The sequence below is a fragment of the Sturnira hondurensis genome, unplaced genomic scaffold (assembly GCF_014824575.4).
Source record: "Sturnira hondurensis isolate 20B ecotype Veracruz unplaced genomic scaffold, ASM1482457v3 Scaffold0018525, whole genome shotgun sequence".
Taxonomy (NCBI): domain Eukaryota; kingdom Metazoa; phylum Chordata; class Mammalia; order Chiroptera; family Phyllostomidae; genus Sturnira; species Sturnira hondurensis.
The window spans coordinates 13,109,938-13,133,945 of NW_028091156.1; the positions used below are offsets into that span (position 1 = coordinate 13,109,938).

The following is a 24,008-nucleotide window of genomic DNA, read 5'->3' on the forward strand; positions in this document are numbered from 1 at the left end:
TGATTCGACATTTTTATATCTTACAGTGGGATCACCCCACGACTTCCAGAATCATCTGTCACTATGTAAACTTATCACAATGTTATTGATTAAATTCCCCTCCGCCTTTTTATCGATTCCCCTTCCCTTCCGGTAACCAACCCTTTGGTCTCTGTTTCTGTGAGTCTGTTTTGGTTTTGTTTGTTTTACCCAGTGTTTGCCTTTCTCCACTCAGCATCACACTGTCTAGATCACCCATGTTCTTGCAAGGGGCACAGCTATGCGTCTCCCTGTTTCTCTGTCTTGTTGAATAGGAGGCCCCTTGAGAGTAGGGATCGTGTCTATTTACTCACTGTTACATTACCAGGAATAATAAACCTCACACAAGTATTCACCAGGCGTTTGAAAAATAACTGACGCGATGAATGAATGATGTTGAATAAGGCAATCCAAATCAAGCTGAACTATCACAGGAATAAAGTTGGGCAAATAGCTAGAGCTGCGATCTAAATCTTTCTCTCTTTTTTTCTTGTCTCCTTCTCCTGGTGAACTCTTCAGCGATAAGTCTGGCTATTCAATTCACATCCTGAGTAAACTATGCGGGCTTTGACTTGATTCAAATATTGAAGATACTAGTTTACTGTTGTAATTCCATCCATCAATAACCATTTGGTTTGAATAATTACACATAACGTTATAGAAAACTCTAGGTTATCATATTCATTTTCTTCCATCTTACAGAAAAGCTAATTTTGCATACACTGTATGAAACACTGGTGGCCTATAGGATTCCACATGAAATTGTGTCAAACTTGTTTCACTAGCTTTTATTAACTTCTGGGTTAGTGGAAAAGATAAATTACATAGTGTAATATCCCTCCATTTCAACAAAGCAGTTAAAGAATCTCCAATTGGATGTGCACAGAGTAGGGAGAGAGACGATGGCTACACGAGAGGATGTGCAGACAAATCCACAATAATCAGATATGCCCGAGGAAGACAGAGAGTGACTGCAGTATGGTTATGCTCCGGTTCTAAGGAGCACCACATTGAAGAGGTTCAGAGCGCAGTCAATGGGTAGAATTTATTACAAAGGTTGTTTTCACCTGAGACCAGAGAAATCTGGCCTGGCGATCACAGGTGTTCAAAACATGACCGGCCTGCCTTTTTATTTGAAGAACATTCATATTTGCAGTGAGCCACTGGGGTGCCCCCTACACAGTGGATATTTCCTGGGCACCATCTTATTCAAAACCTGGCAGTCAAACGTGAGAGACGCTGTGATGCTATTTTAGGGACAAGGAGCCTGAGACACAAGTCGGTCCTTGAGGTCACACGATAGAAGGACGAAGGAGAAAATCCAGCTTTGGCTGACTTTGGAGTCTGCATGCTTTCCACATCCCCCTACTCGAAAGGGCACAAAAGCATGGAATAGATCATCTTAAATTTATTCCCCAAGTTCAATATCTCTTCCTCTTTTGAAAGCTTCCACACAGTGAGAGTCTTAAAAGACACAATAGTGTTAGCTCCTTGAAGGCAGAGAATGGAATACCTTTCCTCTCCACACCCCATGCCCAGCAGAGTGCCTGGCTCATGAAGACAGCAGCTGATACTTACTGAGAACTATGTGCCAAGCACTGGGCTAAGACGGTGTACAGATTCTATTCTCTTTAAATCTGGTGAAAACCCCAGGAAGTAGTCTTGTTACCCAACTCTTACAACGAGGAAACAGAAACTTAAAGTGGTCCAATGACTTGCTTGGGGTCGCACACCAATTTGTGGCAGGTCTGGGGTTCAAATCCAGGCCAACACAGATGTTCGACCTCCACACTTCTAGCTTTAACCACACTGGGGAAGACGAAACAGACAGCCACCCATACCTCCCCTTCCTATTTATTTATGTTCATACACTCACTTACATTTATATATTTATATTTGCCTAAGGTCATATTTATATATCTACATTCATTACATTATAGTGTTTATTATTTTATTTCTATTCATTCAGAAATATTTGATTCTAAATCTTTTAAAACTCAGAACACATTAATTACGGCAGTTCAAAATGATTTTGAATTTTGATTTTTGGTTTTGATTTTTCTTTTCTTTGAAAAGAAACTATTTAGAAACAACAGTCACGTGTTTTGTCAGTCGCTGGGGAGAAGAACTGCAATTGGCAAAATTGGAACTCAATTCAACAAAAAGCAGTGATGGAAACACAACCGGTTGTAGTGATCATTTTTGAAAAGGAAAGCATGTAAGATTGTCCAGAGAAAACTAAGCTACCACCACAGTTTCTTGATTCCAAATTCCTAGGAGGAGTTTTTGGACATAGTTCTCTAAATAAGAAACGTGAAATGTAGTCAGCACGAATCTAAAAATACAGAAGGCAGAGACATTTCTCCCATGGCCTTTTTTAAAAACACAAATCCTCAATATAAACTGAGATTGATTTTTAAACTTGAACTCGGTGAAGACATTTCTAGAGAGAGGGATGTCAGCATGGACTTGGAGGATGTCCTGTTGGCTTTTTAGTGTCTAATCGGATACAGGGATACAACTCCGAAAACCGGAGGACAGTCAGCATATTTTCTCGATTATCTCAAATCGCAGTGGTCTCAACGGAAGAGCAGTGAGTAGGTGGCTAGTGCTGGAAATACTGACAATTCCGAGCTGGTGAGGAAGGGGGAAAAATTTGCTTCACGAACTGGATGAGTAAACAGCCGAGTTCACATTCCATTGTGTAAATAAAGAGCCTGAATTATATTCTGTCAAACCAAGAGTGATCTTTCACAATCTCCCACCGGAATTTCACATGGTATCAGAAAAACGATGAAAAATCTAGAATGTGCTGGTTAGAACTTTTAAAAATGCTGAGTTGATAGGCCTTTAATAGTCACTTTAATAAGAATATTTATGCTCACATACATGTTAGAAATTTTAAGCTTCTCATCAACATGTTTTTCACTGCTAATTTAAATCTCTGATTTAGCAGGGGAATGGTTTGTTTTTCTCCTAGATCACGCAGTAGTGACAATTTTTATTCAATATTAGATGTGGATTTAGGTGGAATTTACAAAAGTAGCTCCGCGGAATTGCCTTTTTAAAAAAGCCCTGTAAGAATGGCCAACCTCTTCCTGTGTATACTGGGGATTTTTAGATGTTCTCAATTAAACGGGGAAATGACATTCCCTGGTTCCACAGACTTATGACAGTGAAGGTGATTTTGTCATACATGATGGATGAAACCATTATAAAATCACGTGTGACAACAAAGTTCATATTTTATTACAGGACAATAGTGCTGGTTACTACAATTGACATTTTTCATGCCAACTTCCTTTTTTATTTACCTTTACTACATTTTACCTTTACCTGTGTAAATATTTCCACCTGTGTTAAGATATTTTCTTAATCTCAGCAACTTTCATTTTACATATGGCTCAGAAAAGTTTTTGATTATAGCTAGTGAGATATCAAATTAAGCATCGTTGGTTACTTACACTATGGTTTACATTTTGGTTTATATTTTGACACCTCTCCGGCAAAGACAATATGGATGAGTAGCTGAGACCCTATATTTTTAGAAAGATGTTTTTGGTGGGGAGTTCAAGGGCTTTTAGACATAGGAATTAGTTTATACAGAGTTGATCATATTTCCTACCTGTAAAACTCATAAAAGAGTAAAACAGAGCTATTTAGATCCTAACGGCTTAGAATTATGTAAGAGGAAGAACGGCTTAATTAGGAGGAAGATTTGGGAGATACAAGGCAGAAATGGGACCAAGGAAAAACACACATATTAAGGGAGACTAGGGTCACAATTTTTCCCCTGCTGGGTTATTCCTAATTGCATAAAAACATGTTGTTTATCTCAGCACTGAAACAAAAAAACTCCTTAGCCCACTTTCCCCTCCAGCTAGACCTTTGGTCTGTGACCCTTTAGAAGTGCCAAGTCCTGAAAAGAGTTGCCTACAGGCACCGTGCCCACTTTCTCTGCTCCCCTCCGATCCAGCGTTTGTCCCTAAGCACTGGATAGAGACTACTCTTGTGGATGTCCCCGAGTCCTCCAGGTTCCCCAGTCCCAAGGGCAGCTCTCTGCCCTCATCTCCTTCACACAGGCAGGGGCAGCATCTCCCAGGGCTCTTCCCCTAAGCCCTTCTTTCTGAAGCTCTTTCCCGACCCGGTCCACCCGGCCACCCCGTCTGGCCCCGCATGCCCTCCCTCTACACTCATCCTCTTGCTCTCTCTTCTCACTCTCTTCCAACCGCTCGGACCTCCCCTCTAAACACTCCTTCCTCAGGCTCTGCACTTACTGGCCCCTGTCTGGAATATTCCGCCTTTATGTATCCATTGGTTTATTCCCCCACGTCCTTTAAGTCCCTGCTATACCTCACTTCTCAGAGAGATGCTTCCTAGCTAGCCTATATACGACACCATCACCTCCTCCAACTGTCTTCCCTTTGTCCTACTTTATTTTTTGGTCTGGTCCCACCCCAGCACCCAGTGGATATTAATTGCTAATCAGTTTCTCCTTGCTATAATGTAAGCCGCAGAGGGCAAGGATGGGTTTCGCTCACTAGATCCTTGCTATATAGTAGCTCCTTAATACTTGTTGAATGGCCTCAGCAAAGCATGGGTATAATTTCATAAATGCGCATCAAAGAATGCAGATGTGGTGTTCTGGGTCGAGACAGGGTGGAAGCAGGCAGTCTGAGGAATGATTATAAATAAAAAGGAAAAGCTGAATGTAAGCATTCTTGATTTCCTATTCCTCTCACGGGTCCCAGGATTTCTTTCAGAACAGCCGTTTCTTAGAGAATCTACCTTAGGTGGGAGAAAACTGATTTTTAAGTAGTCCAGCCTGGAAAGTTTCTCCCAGAGCAACAAAGGTGAAGGGTATGACCTTGCTGATGCGGGGAGGGGTGAAAAGTGTGGTCTATTGCCATAGTTGACACGGTTCCAAGGAAGGCATGGCTGAAATTCCGAAATTCCGAAGGGCATGGCTGGAATTCCGAAATTCCAGGCTGAGTGGGAAGCTAAAGGAATCAAGGAAGTCCAAAGAGATTCTAGAACAATAAAATACCTGGCCATGGAAAACCTGATAGCATTTTCACAGATAACCTCAAATACCTGAACACCCATCACACAGACAAGGACTGTGGATTTATTCGTGTCGATCTAGGGAGAGTAGAATTCGGGCCAGTGAGTATAGGGTAGAGGAGGCAGCTATCCATTCATTCTTTGATCCTTTACCCCAAACCTTGGGGGCCCGATGGATTACAGAAATTAGAACGGTTCTCCTTTCACACAGAAAAATGGTATCTAACACTACAGTAGGGTCAGACACAGCATGCAGTGACAATTACAATTACCCGGCACACACGACAATTTCTGTTGTAAATGTATGGATGTTCGCACTGAGTGGAAGGCTGGAGACCACAGACAGCCTCAAGTGGGTTCAGGCTGCCACGCACTTAGGAGAAAACGTTTGGTTTCTGAGGCTTCTGGATCACCACACTGTAGACACGTGGTTATGGCTCTGGGCTACAAAAACGTAAATAAAACTGCATCTATTGCAATCATTTTCCCCAAGTTTGGGAAGTCCATTCAACTCTCAGACTAGAGAAGTCATTAAATCCTCAGGTAGAAAATGGGAACTGGCCACTAAAAACGGGGACTTTGGAAGTGAGCACTTAACTGTTAGATGGTCTTTGATCGGCACGATTAGAAAACTGGTTTGGAATCACTACTCACGAATAGTAAAATCTGTACTTTATGAAAGTCAGCACATTTTTGTTTCTCTTCACTGTGATCCACCAGCTTTCTGGTGATCGTGTTCTCACCTCCGTGAAGGTCAGCAGTTGTTCGTGGTCCCTGATTCTTATCTGAATGTTTGGGACATGGAAGTAGGTCGACAGTGGGCAGGTGGCTGCGGACCCTTCTCTCTCTCTTTATTAATAATAAGCTTTCCTCAGAATAATGTCACTTTCACTTAGACTTATATTTGCCCTTTTTCCCGAATAGTTCTGTGTGATTGGGAATAACTCTCCATCCATCCACCCATCCATCCAGATATTTTAAAAAAAAATGCAGTTGCACCTTTTTCTCTAATTTGCCATCAACACAATGTAGCCTCAAGTTCTTGCCGTAGTACTCTATTTCCTAGTTCTTTCATCTCGCCCTTGTAAAATGAAAACTTAGGAAAGTCAGAAGCTGTAGGAAATAAACCCATGTACAACCTCAGTGCAGAATTAAGAGTGCTTCTCTTCTAAAAAACAAAACATGAATTTAAGAATACATGAATACCCACGTCTAGACTGACTTTTATAGTGGAAGTTTCTGAGTTATCTGCGAGCATCTTAAATTCTCTTAACTGATGAAATATACTTTTTTCCAACTATTGCTCATCCTATTTACCTCCCCCAGAAACTTGGAACACTTTAAAGTGGCCAAATGGAATTTTATCAAACTTGCCAAAAATGTTCACCCCCAGGCCATAGGAATTTGAACCAAAGAGGTTAATTTTTAAAAAATAATTCCATCTCATAAAATTCAGAACTACTGTAAATATGCTTTTATTTCTGATGTGCTTTATTTTGTGTAGAACATGGACTATATACATTTATAACCATAATCGGAATATTTTAAAGATGAGAGTTATCGCTTCTACCTTCTTCCCTTTTCCTCACCCAACAAATCTTAGAAACTGCTCTCCATACACTTCTGTGACAAATTAAAGCTTAGAGGACTTAGGGTTCTCACATGCAATCTTCTACTTCTGGTGATTTTAAATTCTAAATGAATGTCTCTGATTCTGACACCAATTCCCACGTGTGTTTTTCCCACACCACCAGACAACTAACCTGATTCTGGCATCATCTACTGGGAGACAGCGTCAGAGCCCTCAGGTTCGGGGCTCAGTCCCACAAGATGCCCCAGCTCACTTAAGACTCCACTTGCAAGCCCAGGTTGTCACCTGTGCTTCTGATCAGCTGGCTAGAGACAGGAGGTTCCGATGACACCCTCCTCAAGTTTGATTACTTTGGTAGAATGGCTCACAGGACCCTAGCAGTTTACTTACTGGATCACTGGTTTATTATAAGAGGATATTACCCAGGGACAGAGAGCTGGAAGAGATGCAAAGGGCGAGGTGGGTGGGAAGGCGCGCGGAGCTCCAATGCCCTCTGAGTGCACCCCTCTCCCCGAATCTCCATGTGTCCACAATCTGGAAGTTCCTTGAACCCCATTCTTTGGGGTTTTATTTTTATTTTTTATGGAGGCTTCTACACATGGCCAAGACTGATTAAATCTTTGGTCACTTGGGATTAGTCTAGAACCTCTCTCCTCCTCAGGGGTCAGGGCAGTGGGACTGAAAGTTCCCATCTTCCAATCACAGGGTTGGTCCCATTGGCCCACATAAGGTGACCTAGAGCTTTTTGCAGTCACCTCATTAAGATAACCAAAGATACCTTTGTTGCTCTTTCACTTGGAAAGGGTTTTAGGAGCTCTGCTAGGAATGAGATCAAAGACCACACGTTTACTTTCTCATTTTAACCACAAAATCACACTGCCTATACGGCACATGCATCAATATACTCTTTTGAGAAACAGCAAATGTCTATATAATTTAACCTAACTTTAAGTTTTCTCCTTTTTCAAAGTGATGATAAATGCAGACCACCTTAGATGCTCATATCATAAAACAGAGAAATTTTAACAGGGCTTAAATATTAAAGGCTAACTCATTAATGACTATAGATTACTTTATTTATTAAACAACAACAACAACAACATGGCCCTTATACCATGCCTCCCTACTGGCTTCTACACACGCTTAGGATGCAATATGAAATCACACACCCTTTCTTCTCCTACTGCCCCAGTTCCCCAGTGTGGTGGAGACGAGGGTGGTCTTTAGGTTGGTGGAACCAGGGGGTCAGGGCCCTCTCAGGGAGCAAGCTGGTGGACCTCTCTAATGCTGAGCACTGCCTTCCTCTCCCAGTTTTCAATCATCTCATTCCCCAGATCACGTCTAGAACCACTCCAGGGCCAGACGAACCTGATGAAGCCCATCACGTGATGGGGGTGACTTCATGATCTTGGTTCATTCTGCTCAAAGTCAAACAATCACAGTCCTCACCAACACCACCAAAATTCTGTCATCGACACTAGTGTTTTCTGAAAACTACTAGGCACTTCCTCTTAAAAAGCCAGAAAGCTTGGATCTGCCTAATTCTCTGAAGGACGAATATGGCAAGCCTACTTTCTGAGGGTGCGCTAGCACGGGACACCTTCCTTCTCCTCTGAGCCTTGGTTTGCGCATGGCCGGGGTTGGCTAATCCTGTGCGATGCAGGAGGCTGCGGTGGACGTGGCTCCCGCGGGAAGAGGAGGACAGCGTGCCCTTTTTGCAAACACGGGAGTGGTGCCTTTCAGCGTGACCCTTACTCTGTGAGACACAGCTATAGAGACAGGACTTTATATAGCTCAGCATCAAGTTTTAAATCATTCAAAGGCGGAATCTGCAAGGAAACATACCAGCCTTTCTCCAGAGAGAGATCAATGAGCTGTGGAGACAAGTTGGCCAGGAACACTGCCTTTGATCTAGATACAGAGTGTGACACTCGGTGCCAGTCTAAGGGGCACACTTTGTAATCAATTGGAGGTGGAGCATGGCCAGGGCCATGTGGGACAAAATAGAGACAAAGCTGATGGATTATTTAGAGAATGTTTAGCATTACTCAACCAGATAAAATGACAGATGAAGTTGATCAAATAAAGTTTTCAAACTTAGATATTCAAGGTACCAGGGATCCTAAGTATTTTGTTACAGCCTCTTACTCAGAAATCAAATGCATGATAAATCAAAATGCAATTAAATTAAATTAAATTAAAATGCTCAGAGGATTCACATAAGATAATATTCAAAAAGAGAGAGCAGACAAACCTCTGGTGCATTTACATATTAATAATATTTTAGCTATAATTAGAAAGCCTGCATTGCAAGAAGAGCCTTACATCATTTTAGGAATTATATTAGGTATAATGTGATTTTCTTTTGGGGGCTCTGCAATGCCTTTATTATTAAAACTTGCAAAATCATAGCTCCTAACACTCTAAGAGTATTAAAACTTGAAATGATTTTTATAATATGCATATGAGAAATATTATGCATACATAATTTAAAGATTTTATTTATTTATTTACCTTTAGAGGGGAAGGAGAGAGGGAGAGAAACATCAATGTATGGTTGCCTTTCTTGCGTCCCCTGCTGGTAGTTGGCCTGCAAGGAACCGGCCTACAACCCAGGCATGTGCCCTGACTGGGAATCGAACCTCGATCTTCTGGTTCGCAGGCCCGTGCTCAATCCACTGAGCTACACCAGCCAAGGCTATGCATACATAATTTAAATGATGATGATGGTGATGACAGTAATTTAAAGGTCACTTCAAGGAGAAACAAATTGTAAATAGTAGTTTTTCCCATAAATGAAAAAACCCAAGCCCCAGGAAACTAAGTTGCCATGATAGTTATTCAACTGATGGACCTGAATTTACTGGAATCCAATATCAAAGACCACATTGTAACTCCTCAACATGGTTAATCTTCATTGAATTAATCTTATTATACACTAGGAGGCACCACATTAAAAGTTTACCCCTATTACTGTCCTCCTCCTCCTCAAAAAAGTCTCCTTTCCATAGGTTCAAAATTCCTCTCAGGACCATATTTCAAGTTTCTAACTGTTTATGACCAAGAAGAAAAATCCCAAGCAGCAACTCAGAAGCCTGTGGAGTGGAGTCCTGAGTGAGTGAACACCCAGAAAGGAAGGGCTGGGGACCACAAAGCCTGGTGGGGACATTCTGGGCAGAGGGTGGAGGTGTTAATTCAACATCTCATCCTGACATGAAAGATGCAAGGCTTTACCCCATAGCAAATGCAGTCAAATTTCTTTCCCTTTCATTTTATTTATTTTGACCATTATTATATTCACTCTTCTAAGCATTTATCTCTTCTCCACTAAAATACAACTTGAGAAAACTTGGACAACTTGATTAGGTTTGAAAAATGTTTATTTTGCAACAGATGAATAGTTTTGTAGTGTTTGTAACATGACTTCTGCTCTCCTGAAAAGGGTTTAAACAGGGAAGGCATCAACTCATTTCATCGCTACAGAGCCAGCTACTCGAATTGACCAGTTCTCTAAACCGATGGAGGTCTTTCTGACTTTGGAAGAAGTGCAATTTCTTCTTCTTCTTCTTCTTTTTTTCTTTACAGTTTTTGCCAGCAGATTTCTGTGTCAGATTTTGATTTAGCGAATATTTGTGCTAGTGGGTAAGAGATTCACTATGCTTGAGTAAAGAACTATTGGAACACAGGGGACAAGCCGGGAGTGTGCCAGGCAGGAGCAGAGGGAACCGGCAGGATTTCGAAACCACGGAGAGTCTAACCAGGTCACTAAATGGGGTCAGTAAATCTAGGTGCAGTCCTCTGTAGTCCCAGAACCCTAATGTGAGAACTCTACTTGAAAAAATAGCTCTATTGAGATGTTGTTCATATACTGTAAAATATATCCATTTGAGATGGATGATTCAATTTTTTAAAAATATTGTCACAGGGCTGTGCAACCATCTAATTTTAGAACATGCCATTCTCCCCAAAAGAAGCTTCATTAGTAGTCACTCCTCTCTCCCCCCGCCTCCTATCAAGGGTTAGATCCGCATTTACCTGGTGGCTAAGGATCTCCTTTTGGATCCCGTATGTAGGGGTGGGCAAAAGGAGGTTTACCGTGGTGAGTACAGGAAGCATGGAGTTTATTTTCCTATTACGTGTTTTTCCATACCAACAACTATAAACCTACTTTTGCCCGCCCTGTATCTGCCAATTCTGGACATTCATATAAATCAAATCATTCAACACATAGTCTTTTGGGACTGTCTTCTTTCACTTAGCCTCATATTTTCAAGGTTCGTCCATGTTACAGTATATAATACAGCTACATTCCTTTTTATTACCAAATACTCTTCCTTGTATGGAGATGCCTTATTTTATTTATCCGCCATCATTTGATGGACCCTTGAGTTGTTTCCAATGTTTTAGATACCAAGAATAATGCTGCTGTGAATGTATGCATACAAGTGTTTGTGTGGACGTGTGTTTTCACGATTCTTTGGTGTGTATCTAGGAGGGGAATTGCTGGGCCCCTTAGCATATAATACAATGTGTACAGTCCCAAGTACTTAATAATGATAATAAATAATTACATTACTGGTTCGTGCATTTACCGTACCGTACTTTTTATTGTTATTTCACAGTGTACTCTATCTACCTGCAGAAAAGCAGTTCGCTGTACACATCATGCTGTGTGTGGTACGTGGACAACAGCCACACGCTTTCCTGTTTACGGCATCTCTGGATGGCATGGTTTTCTCCTTGCTTAATTTAATCTCGTGTTGTTTTGTGCAGTAACACGCTGTGTAGGACTGTAACCTAGGAGCAATGGGCTATACCGTGTAGCGTAGATCTGTTGTAGGCTACACCACCTATAAGTATAAGTGGTACTGTTCTCCATGATGTTGGCATAATGACAAAATCACCTCACAGTACATTTCTCAGAACACACACCCACAATTGCATGGTGCATGATGTACAGGCATCCTGGTGGGTGTGTAGTGTATCACACTGTGGTTAGATTTGCACTTACCTGGTGGCTAATGATGTGGAGCATCAGTCTGGGTGCTTATTGACCATTCTACTTACTTTCTTAGGACCATACTCTAAACACTCCCACCCCTAGACACACCAACACCACTTCATTCTCTGTTTGTATTCTATGTTGAAATACACTTTCTTAACCCGCCTCAGGACCATTCTCCTTTCCTGGTTCCCCCCACGGACTCCAGCTGCCACTGTGCACACACACCCAGCATGTGCTTTCACAAACGATCCCTTCTGGGAAATTGGATTTGACACCTTATCACCGTGGCTTCTAAATGGTAACCAGACTTCAGCAGGCAAAACCCAGTGAGCTAATTGTTCTTTGTCAAATACAATAACTACCAACATGTCTTTGTCTAATGTTTGCCATTACCTGGGATCCCAAGTTTTTTTTAAGTGCAGAAAAAACACTGTTCGCTTCTGTAAAGCTTCTCTCCCACTGAGGGGAGCAGGGGCGCTGCCTGAGAGTGGGACCCCGAACAGGGCAGGAGGAAGAATTCTCCACTGGTGGGATTCCTCCACCCAAGGGCTCCGGGTTGGCCTGGAGAATCTGAGATGGAAATGAACTGTGGGGAGCCCCTGACTTGGTACACTTTTCACTCTCTCAAGAGCCCAGGCTGCAGTGGAAGCCCACACACACCTAAGAATTTGTTCACTTGACATTACACAAATTAGATAGACCTGGTCCTGCTCCTCTGGCTGATTATAGCCATTCCATTATTTATCTTATCCTAAAGAAACCTAAAAATAACATTTTGCTTACAAAGGGACAGCTTGTGCAGGAACTCGTCTCCAGCCCATATAAGCTGCTTACTGTTATTTTCCAAGAGGTAATTTTAAATACCTTTACTCTGTGAGGTTTATTTTGACGCAAGATGGTTTCACTACAAACTTTCCTAAGACACCAAGACACCACATTTTCGGCAAATGCTTAAGGGAAATTAACAGCTGCTCAGATGCCTCTACAAACCTCTGCAAACTCACTAGAAAGCGCAACAATGGTTAAGTCCTTTTCAAGGTCAAAGTCCCTTTGGGCTGGCTATTTTCTTGGCTCTTGGTCCCGATTCTCTCTTGGGGAGCTTGAACCAGAACCTCTAAGGGTGAGTTTCTTCCATTTTAAACCTGAGGCTTTTGAGAAAGGATTTTCCAGAGTTTAAAGAACGTCTCTTGGAACATGGCAAGATAGAGACACAAATGCAAACACCTTTTCCACCTAATTTAAACTGTAGGGTAGTATATAATTCTTGGAGAACTTAAGTTTTAGGCAAGTGAGTTTCCTGATACCCAGAGTTTCTGGTCTTTCCCTAACCTTGGCTTTTTGTCAATCCTTTTAGGAGAAGAAAGGGGAGGTTTGTTTTCTTGATCCGACTCGCTGGATAACCAGAGCTCTTGGCATCTGAGCTGAGACTTAGAATTTTCTGACCTCTAAAACAGGGCCAGCCGGAACCAATGGACAGCACATTTTTCCCGGTCTGCCTCCGAGGTATATACCCAACACACCCACTTCCGGGACTCTCTACTGCCCCTGCCACAGTCCAAAGCCTTCTTGTCTTTCACTTGGGCTACCACAGGAAGTCCCTAACTTGTTCCTCAGCACCACTGTCCAATGTACTTCCCCCTTGGGACAACCATCTTTTCATTACATGAACCATTTTCGGTTATTCCCTTAAAAAAAAAAAAAAAAACAACCTTTGATGACTTTCAACTGCATGCACAATGAAAGTCAATTTCTCCCCATGACCTACAAGGGCCTGAATGATCAGGGGGCTGCTTATTTCATCAAAGTCGTCTCATGACCATTCTCTTCCTTGCATGTACTCAATCTTTTCTGCCATGATGTCCTGAACTTCCTACATCTTTGCCTGTCGGGCTCATTGTACCACTTTGGTCCCTCGTCACTCTGTTTCTTTGAATTCTTTAGGTATCAACCGAAATGTTGTTACCTCTTCAGAAAGCCACCCTCTGACCACACACTGCAGATTAACCTCTTCTGCCTTTTCCCCTGCAAACATAGCTCACTGTTTATTTTTGTCATAGTACTGATTTCAACTCATAATTTTAAAATGTGTTTACTTTTTTATTGTCTGCTTCTCTCACTAGAGACTAAGATCCCCAGGGCCAGGAAATTTGCCTGTCACATGGCAGCACATTAATTGTTGAATGAGCTAATAAATAATTACCTGTTATGCCTTAATGCATATTAATTATGCCTTTAATAAATGTAGAACACTTTCCCTGCACATTCTCAGACTCCAGTGGCCACTATTCTGTCTTGTTTGTCAACTGTCTTGCCGAAGCTTTACCTACCGGAAGTTGGAACTCAGAAAAGGATTTTTTTCCGGGTCACTTCTCTAGAATTGATGCCTGAATTACAGATGAAAATGGATGGCCAAATTAATTTACTGATGCAACGCAACAAAGCTAAGTCACAGGGCAAGAGGTAATCCCTCATGTAAGGTACCCAACAAACACATTATCACATAATAAAGCTTCTTCCCTTATTTCTATTCTTCCGATTTATTTTCGGTTGCTTTGAAAGTGGCCACTTCTTCTACTTCCTTCCACTCTGGTAACACCACACTTAAATCTGAATTTCTAACTCAGTTGAATACAAATTTTGGAACCAGAAATGCTGCCATGACAAGTGGTGATCTCCAAATTAATGCATAACCTCCCGACGCCAAGCGTTCAAATTCTTTTCCTGTAATTACAGATTTCAGTTGGGCTGAAACCAGGCTTGACGGCCACATGTTTGTGTAATTAAATAGAAGAGCAGCTATCCTTTCTCCTGGTTCATCAAAGACTACCTGTTTCCAAGTACAATAAACTAGTAAATCAAGTTAGACATCACTTTAAACATAACTCTTACAGATGTCACAATTGATTCGTTACATTCAAATGTCCTGAGCCAACAAAGAAATGAAATCATGGTAGACCACGCTCCACACTATGGGGCTGGAGTCTCTGTTGCCAGAGCCAGATTTTCTGGTCTAGAACGCCCTTATCTCTCGGGACTACTTGTGAAAATCCTCTCTAACTCCAGGCTCCTTGTCAGAGTTTCTCCGGGCAGGATTCGTCATCCCCCAGCCCCAGTTCCGCCCCCTGCACATCATGTCATATGAGTGCTAGATCCTTAGTTTAAGGAGACACAACATTCATCGAATAACCTTCAGTGTCCCATGTGCCTAGTAAACACCCCATGTGGAATGAGACTATAATCACAAATAACTTTATGCAGCTATACAGCTAAAGGCTCTGCCTGAATACTGAGTTCAGCTTGCAACAGAGCAAAAGTGAGAGACTTCTTCAGACTCCCATTGTCTTCTCCTGGGGCCATAATCCTTTCAACAGGATCACAAAAAACATGTGTATTCTCAATCACTCTGTGCTCTCTTCCTCCAAGTGACATGATAGCTCTTGCTGTCCTCGCTCCAGGGGGCCTCATTAGTGGCCAGTGTCTTCCTGAGAGGAAGAGATGAGGCTTGTCCATTTCCTTCCACACTGGCAGAGTAAATGTTAGCTTATCCCACTGCCTTCTGGATGTGGTCAAGGTGAAATTCGTTTAGAAAATTATTTTTCCTATGTTTTGTGCTGCTCCGGGATAACAAGCCTATGTTTCTTTTTGGATGATTTCTTATTAACAATTGAAAATGCCTAGTTCTAAGTATATGGAACAAAAACCATTTTTTTCTGATTCGTGAGAAAACCAAAGGGTCAGTTGTGTAAAGCACCAAGATAGGAGTTCCTTCATAGAGTATAACAAAAATTTTAAAAAGGGGGAGATGGCCTGCCTTAACATTTTCCAACAAAAGTTTATCATCAGAATGAGAATCAAGGCATTTTGTCTAACCAAGAAAGTAACTCAGTCACAATAATACCTTGTATTTCCAGAATATGTTCCTAAGATACTTAACATGCCTTATCACACTATGTTAGCTCATCTTGGAGGTAGGTAGTCATGGGCGGGTTATCATTTTGTCAAATGACGGAGGAACAGCCAATGAGCATCTAGCAAGTAGATAGTGTTTTTACTTTAGCAATAAAATTGCAAGGCAGGTAATTCTAGCTCCATTTTGCAGGTTAGGAAGTAGGACTTTCTATGACTGTACTTAGTAAGCAGAAGAAGACTTGACTCAACAACCCTCACGTTTTTCAAATCACATCAATTACAAAGACAGCATGCCTTTTCAACATGGATGTATACAAATTCACCATTCCAAGAAATATATCTACCAAACCATATGACTCACTAAGACAGAGCCAGAAAACACATTAGTACTATTTTGGAACCAGACACCAATTAGAAATAATGGGGTAAGAAAAATGCATGCAATATTTAAAACTTTAAATAACACATTAGTACTATTTTGGAACCAGACACCAATTAGAAATAATGGGGTAAGAAAAATGCATGCAATATTTAAAACTTTAAATATCTCGTTCAATGAAAAAAATTCCAAATTAGAGCACGGAAAATGTAATTAGAAAGGGAAATTTCAACCACAGCATTTATCCATCGGGTTACTTTTAAAGGCTTACTAAGTTAGGGGTAGTAGATCGTTGTTTACCTTTTACAGAGAAGTGCTTTTTCCTAACTCCAAAGATACTGCCAGGAAGGGAGCTGTCAACCAGAATAACTGTCCCCTTTGGCTGCGGAACTGGGCCTATCAACTGCTCAGCTAATCACAGTGCCCGTGCCCTTGGCCACTGTGGACCCACAGATGGGCACAACTCATCTGAAGTCACTTCGTGGCATCTTCTAGATGGTGAAGCGTGTCCTCTCCTTGTGGGTGGTGAGAATGAAAGCCAGGGCTGTGACCCATGGCCAAGGGTCTACCCTTAAAAGGAACAACCTGGCTTGGAAATTAAGCTAAGCTACAAAGGATGGCAGGGCAGGGAAAGAGAGGAAGAGAGAAAGACAGAGCAGAGAAGAGAAAGGAGGAGGAGGAGTGAGGACATGCAAAAAGACAGACAGTGAAGGAGAAACGTAGACACGCAGCTGGCTAACCTTACAGACCGCACTTGGAGCCCATGCTCCAGCAAGTTCCACCTTGCCCATGTGGGGTCTGCCTGTCTACACAAAGGGGGTCTTTCTGCGTACGGGGTTTGGAGTAGGGTTTTTACTACCATTGTATGTAATCATCATTTAATAGTAATTTAAATAAGTATTCAATGCAATAATTTAATAATAATTGGATTATTATTAAATGGTCATTTAGTAGAATGGTAATTCACTAATAAACTTGTTATTAAAAAAAAATCCACCTTCACTACTTTACTAATCTAAGGTCTAATCTCCATGTTTGTTAAATACAATGATACAAGTCACATCAGCAAATGTTTATGGAGACGCTAAGAAAGGAAAGGCACTGCGGCTTAGCACTGTAAGGACTATACGAGAAGTGAAGACACTGGGAAATAAAGATCAATGCAAATGTCAAAGATTAAGTTATGGTATCAAATAAAAACAGACATGTCATTAGGCAATATGGGATTAACTAGCAAACAAAGTAAGGGAAGAGCATAAATACTGCAGGGACACAGAGGAGGGGACAAGCATCCTGGGAAACAGCCTCCCATTTTAAGCATCTATAGGGTCCCGTAGAAGTAAGGCCTGCCCGAGTGTGGCTGATAGGGTCATGATATGGATGTAATAACTTGCAGTTTAGTTTGAACATTTCACCTGAAATGTCATATGGGGTGCTTGAGTGTGATGCTGTTATTTCCAGAATTACATGCTTATGGTTTTGTAATAAAAAAGCAGTGATATTTGTGTTGGATCCTTATATTTCTACTTCTGGTTCTACTCACACAGTGACTACCCTAGAGGTTTAATCCTCTTCACCGACCACACCCTTAACGGACCACACCCACGCTTCCTGCCAATGACCCAGGCCACTCAAAGCATTCCTGTCCGACGTAAAGCTTGCACGAAGGCATGGCGGGCTCCATGGGTGTGCACATCTGCAATCACACAGGGCCCCACTCTCAGAAGGGCTTCACACGTGGCTTAATGATTTGCCATCTTGAAATTGTTAACAATTTTTGAACAAGGGGCCCAGCATTTCCACTTTGCGTCGTTCCCTGGAAACTGTACAGCTGGCCCTGCATGAAGGAAAGGGACAATGTTTTTCTACAAACGATTCAGACCAGCGGGCTTGCTTTTCCAAGCAGCCTATCTGCCAAGAGACATGATATATTTTGGACGTCAAAGGGCAAAGGAGCACACTGTCACCTTCTGTGTGTTCCTCCTTAGCCCTTTATTGAAATGAAATGATTTGGAAGAATGAGAAATCTTCAGTGGAGAGCACTTGGAACCTGCCAGTGCACAACCCTGCCAAAATGGAAGGCAAGCCACCAAGTGTGACTCAAACGGCCCGCAGTATATTTTATTTCTAGGACATGCCAGCACAGGGTCAAGTACAAAAGAAGGGGGAGGTGTGTGTTTGATTTTATGAGATACTTAGAGAGTGAAGAAAAGCAAGTTCTGGTCATGTCAGATGCATAACATATCAACATGAGATTGTTGTCACCAGTGTTACAGAGAAACTTAACTCTGTCTCACGGGGACTGCGCTTCTGAACTAGTCCATTTCAACATTTCCTCCAAGATGGCATCTCAGCAGCTAGGTGCTGGCGTATGCAATAAAAGAGATAAGAGTTTCTACCTATGTTCTCATCCTGGGGTGTCCACCACAGGATGCCAGCCTTCTGCGCAATTCACTTATCTGATCAGAACAGCTCCTCCCAAATGACAGCTTCGTTGGTCTCCCCTGATGCCTAATTGCTCACTACTTCTCACCGCTTCCACCCTCCATTAGACTCTAATCCCAAATATTGTGACCGTGTAAGGTGAAAATAGTAATTTTCGGTTTTGTACCTTAGTGTGACTGCTTTTCAGGCCCTTTTCCAGGAGGACCAGTTTAGACTAGAGAGGAAAAGAGGCTTGTGGGAATCCAGTAAGGTTCATGAATGGAAGTTGTATGGATGTGCTGAGAGAAAAAAGTTTCCTTCTTATAATTTCCCAAACTGAGCAAGCCTTGCTTGGTAAAAAAAAAAAAAAAAAAAAAAAAAGGATAACATACAGCTAAGTCTGAAGTAAATGAGCAATTCAAGTGTGCTTATTCTTAAGCAATTCTCTATTCTATCTTACCTGCCTTGACCGACTTTTAAGTGAAATCACCTTTCACGTTAACCTCTACAATGTACTTTCAAGTAGAATAAGCTCATAACCTCTAGGGAGGATGCTTCAAATGTTTTCCTCCCTTTCAAACGGCTCTGTTTTTCCATTCACATTTACTGAGGCAGAGCTTCTTTTGTGATAAAGTTGTGGTATCTGAGTAATTACATCAGTTAGCATAAGTCAGGCAGTGTGTGCATGGTCCATAGATCTTAGCAATTAATTTCACCTGATTTAAGGATGTACCAGCATCTACTGGCAAATGCAAACAAGTGGATGATCCTGGTTTTGCATGCAAGCAAGACCGAAATGAAGAGAAGAAGCAGAAAACTGTGGAATGCAGTGGTGTGTGGAGCAAAGTCCCTTAGGATGTAAGTTAGTTCTAAAGATCTAAAGCAAAGTCATTGTCAGCACGAGGATGTTGGAAAGTAGACTGAGTGGTTTCAATATTAGTGTTTGGTTTGTGGTGTTGAGTATGATTCCTTTTCATTCTCCTACTAGAACCAGCTACTGGGGGATGCTGTCCTGGGAGCATGAGCTTCCTGAATTAACATTTAATATGCCTTCTATGGAGTTGCACAATCACAGCAACAGAGTCTCTAGTTCAATGCTTCAGATGAGACATTTCCCTTCATTCCTGAAAAGATCCTGCTTCAGGAAATGTGATATAATTCTACAAGAATCCTGAATGCTCTTTTAAAAGATACATTGATCATCTGTTTCTTGGTAACATCTGGGAGAAAATTTTATACAAACAGTGAAATTTTGACAACATCCCATGAACGGAGCAAAAACAAAACAAAACTGATTCTTCTTACCTTTGTATTCTTTGCTGTTGGTCTCTGGAGGCGAGTGGGTTTATCACCTCCACGGGGTTGCTCCACTCCTGTTACATGGTCTGCTTTTGTCTTGTTTCCTCATCAGAAAAGTTGTTTTACCAGACGGCTGTCCTGGCAAACCATCTCCCCGCCGTTCTTGGTAGCATCACAGCCTCTGTGCCGATTCTTTTACCCAAACTCCGAGTTTTGCCAAATCTCAGCACCCTCTTAGACCCGATACCCCAGGTTGAGGCCCATCTAATTGTCCATTCAGGCTATAAAAGTTGGCAACCCTCATGGTATCACACCTAATAAAACACCAGTTTCAAAATGCCATCGTACAAATGAAAAAAGCCTACCTCTCTTGTAGAATGAGTTTGTTCTCTTTCTTCCAAAAGTCTTTAAAGTCAGAGCTGAATTCATGCCAGATACTGAAAAAAACATTTGGGGACACCTCCTTCTCTCCAATTTTTGGTTTCATGAAGAAATAGGCCGTGGTCTCCAGAAAGCTGTCAAAGCACACACACACACACACACAGAGTATAAAAACGATGATTACTTTCCAATACGGGACATTCCTTCTCCATCCAAACGCTGATTTCATTCATGCACCGTTATTATTACCAAGAGGACACAGACTCTTCAGGCACCAACGCTCGTTCCCTGGTGGTTTCATGTAGGGGTTTGGATACGGGTGGTGGCAACTGACAAAACCCTCCACATACTGAGAACTCTCCCTGGTCCAATTCTATGGCCAATCACTGTGCATCCAACATAGTTCAGAAATGAACCGGGAGTCAAGTTGAGACATACCAGGAGTGGAAGGTCTATACTTCCTTCTACAGTCTAAACAAATAAAATATCAGTCATTTCTCCCAAGGTAATATATGGGTCCTATATTTTGCTACTTGCATGGCACGTGGCTTCCTATGTTGCTAGAGGAAAAAGCAAAAGTCCCAGGAGATACCAACAAAGTCTCCTAACAGGGAGTGGCTACCATGTGGCAGCAGCCTGTGACACTAGACCCATGGCTTCTGGAAGATGCCACTCAGAGGCTACTTGGGATTAAGCTGCATTAAGCTCAGAAAAGATTCAGCGGGGTATTAGACAAAGAACATACCAGGGGTAAGTGATAGGTTTTCGACTTAGCAAAAGCCGTCCATCCCCATGCGCAATACCTTGGAAAGGGCCTAGGCCGATAAAGCTGATAATGTTATGGCAGCTGTGCCCCATGTGGCCAGAGTCACTGCAGACAGAAGTGGCACTCCAATAACCCTGGTCCCTTTCTCCTTTCCCACCCCTCCCCGGCCTTTGCCCTAAGGCCAGCACTATTTCTGCCATAGAAAACTCAGGTGTGATTTAATCTTAAGTAAAAATGTCTAAGGCAATTTGATTTTGCCATATGGTGCTGTTTATTAAAGTGTGGACACTTACACACAGGGACACTACCTATGCATGTATTCAGCTCGCCAAGAAGCTGACTTCAAATCCCTGCTATGAAAAAAGGATCTCACTGAGATGGGCCTGAAAAATGTGATGTGTATCCCAAGTCAGGTAGCTCAGTTGGTTGGAGCATCGTTCCGCAGTTGGAAGGGTCAGAGTTTTGATGCCCGGTCAGGGCATACGCCCAGGTTGTGGGTTCGATCTTGGGGTATGTACGAGAAGGCAGCCAATCAATGTTTTCTCTCTCTCTCTCTCTCTCTCTCTCTCTCTCTCTATCTATCTATCTTTCTCTCACTCCCCATCCCCTCTCTCAAAAGGCAATGAAAAAAATATCAAGTGAGATAAAAATAATTAATTTAAAAAAATGAGATGCGTAAGGTGGTTCGCTCAGAAGGTAAAGGAGGCTGAGCATCACACACAAAGTCAAACCTCCCCAGCCACCCTGATTGTGGGTTACCATGCGTGGCTGGTTTGCTCTGTATATTTTCGCTTTTGCCTTGTGGCTGTTTCTGAGCAGCAAGGCAGCCAGGGAAACCAGCCTTTTGATTCTGGGGACAGATGACAGGGCTGATTTGATCAAACATGTGGCTTGCAGAAATTATATATTTCCTTCTAGTTTGCCTAGTGGGCGAATGACACAGTAGGGTCCTTTNAAAGTCCCAGGAGATACCAACAAAGTCTCCTAACAGGGAGTGGCTACCATGTGGCAGCAGCCTGTGACACTAGACCCATGGCTTCTGGAAGATGCCACTCAGAGGCTACTTGGGATTAAGCTGCATTAAGCTCAGAAAAGATTCAGCGGGGTATTAGACAAAGAACATACCAGGGGTAAGTGATAGGTTTCCGACTTAGCAAAAGCCGTCCATCCCCATGCGCAATACCTTGGAAAGGGCCTAGGCCGATAAAGCTGATAATGTTATGGCAGCTGTGCCCCATGTGGCCAGAGTCACTGCAGACAGAAGTGGCACTCCAATAACCCTGGTCCCTTTCTCCTTTCCCACCCCTCCCCGGCCTTTGCCCTAAGGCCAGCACTATTTCTGCCATAGAAAACTCAGGTGTGATTTAATCTTAAGTAAAAATGTCTAAGGCAATTTGATTTTGCCATATGGTGCTGTTTATTAAAGTGTGGACACTTACACACAGGGACACTACCTATGCATGTATTCAGCTCGCCAAGAAGCTGACTTCAAATCCCTGCTATGAAAAAAGGATCTCACTGAGATGGGCCTGAAAAATGTGATGTGTATCCCAAGTCAGGTAGCTCAGTTGGTTGGAGCATCGTCCCGCAGTTGGAAGGGTCAGAGTTTTGATGCCCGGTCAGGGCATACGCCCAGGTTGTGGGTTCGATCTTGGGGTATGTACGAGAAGGCAGACAATCAATGTTTTCTCCCTCTCTCTCTCTCTCTCTCTCTCTCTCTCTCTCTCTCTATCTTTCTCTCAGTCCCCATCCCCTCTCTCAAAAGGCAATGAAAAAAATATCAAGTGAGATAAAAATAATTAATTTAAAAAAATGAGATGCATAAGGTGATTCACTCAGAAGGTAAAGGAGGCTGAGCATCACACACAAAGTCAAACCTCCCCAGCCACCCTGACTGTGGGTTACCATGCGTGGCTGGTTTGCTCTGTATATTTTCGCTTTTGCCTTGTGGCTGTTTCTGAGCAGCAAGGCAGCCAGGGAAACCAGCCTTTCGATTCTGGGGACAGATGACAGGGCTGATTTGATCAAACATGTGGCTTGCAGAAATTATATATTTCCTTCTAGTTTGCCTAGTGGGCGAATGACACAGTAGGGTCCTTTAATCCTGAGAAAGAGTCAGGCCGTGAGGTGCATATGGTATGTGAGAGTTTGGCTGGCATGAGACATGGTAATGACATTAGAATGTGTCCGCAGAATGTGTCGATGACGTGAAGACTGCCAGGAAAGTGGATGGCAGAGAGCATAAATAGTCCAACACATATCTGGGTCATACTTTACAAAAACTGATAAAGTGTACGCATACTTCGCTCCTGGGAAACCCAGTCTTTTCCCTTATATGCCCAAAGACTATTTATGATCCGTATCGCTGAATTAGGTCTGAGATTTTTGGACTCTCGGTCTTTTTCATCATTTCTCTAGTAATTATGCTTTATAAAATTGGTTATTACAAAACAGGCCCGGCCACGTGGGCAGTTCTCGACATTGCAACAGCTGGTTCGCTCAGCTGCCTTAAAACAGTTTGAGGTCCCCATCACAAGGTAGCAGGTGTAAAGGAAAGAATATAGGACTTAGAATAAGAAAACATAAGACAGTGAATCCCGCTTCTTGGACCAGCTGTGTGAGCAAACCATTTAACAGCACTATGACTCAGCTGTTTCATGCATACACCAGAGTATCATAAGTAATTGTTCTGATGTTCAGTGGAAAAATAAATACCTTTCCACAGTGTTTGTTGACTGTTTAAACATAAGGTAAACTGATTTAAATGTGACTCAGCTGTTTCACGCATACACCACAGTATCATAAGCGATTGTTCTGAAGCTCAATGGAAAAGTAAATACATTTCCACAGTGTTTGTTGACTATTTTAACATAAGGTAAACTTATTTAATATTTCATATTCCTTTATACTACATATATTATATATTACACATTCAAAAATATAAATTTTTCTCTAAGTTGTAACTAATTTAAATGGGGCTGACTTATTAATAGATACACAGGTGATCATGTTTCCTATAGATATTTTTGAGTTACTGGCATGCAGAGAGGCTTCCTAAGGTAGTAATAATTATTCTGATTAATCAATAATTTCCTCCTGGCTTTTGTCATAAACTTCCCACATCATTTTAAGAAGGTAACAACTTTCGAGCTTCAGTGTCTTCATCTGCGAA

The 24,008-nt window shown here is 42.0% G+C and overlaps 1 protein-coding gene across 1 annotated transcript in view; it reads right to left on the reverse strand.

Moving 5' to 3' along the window:
- The window catches only part of FMN2 (formin 2), a 272,539-nt gene that overhangs the window by 11,957 nt on the left and 236,574 nt on the right, over window positions 1-24,008 (reverse strand). Inside the window, exon 16 of the mRNA XM_037069426.1 lies at window positions 20,055-20,204. Coding sequence (XP_036925321.1) covers window positions 20,055-20,204 — 150 coding nt within the window. The remainder of the gene's footprint in view (window positions 1-20,054; window positions 20,205-24,008) is intronic.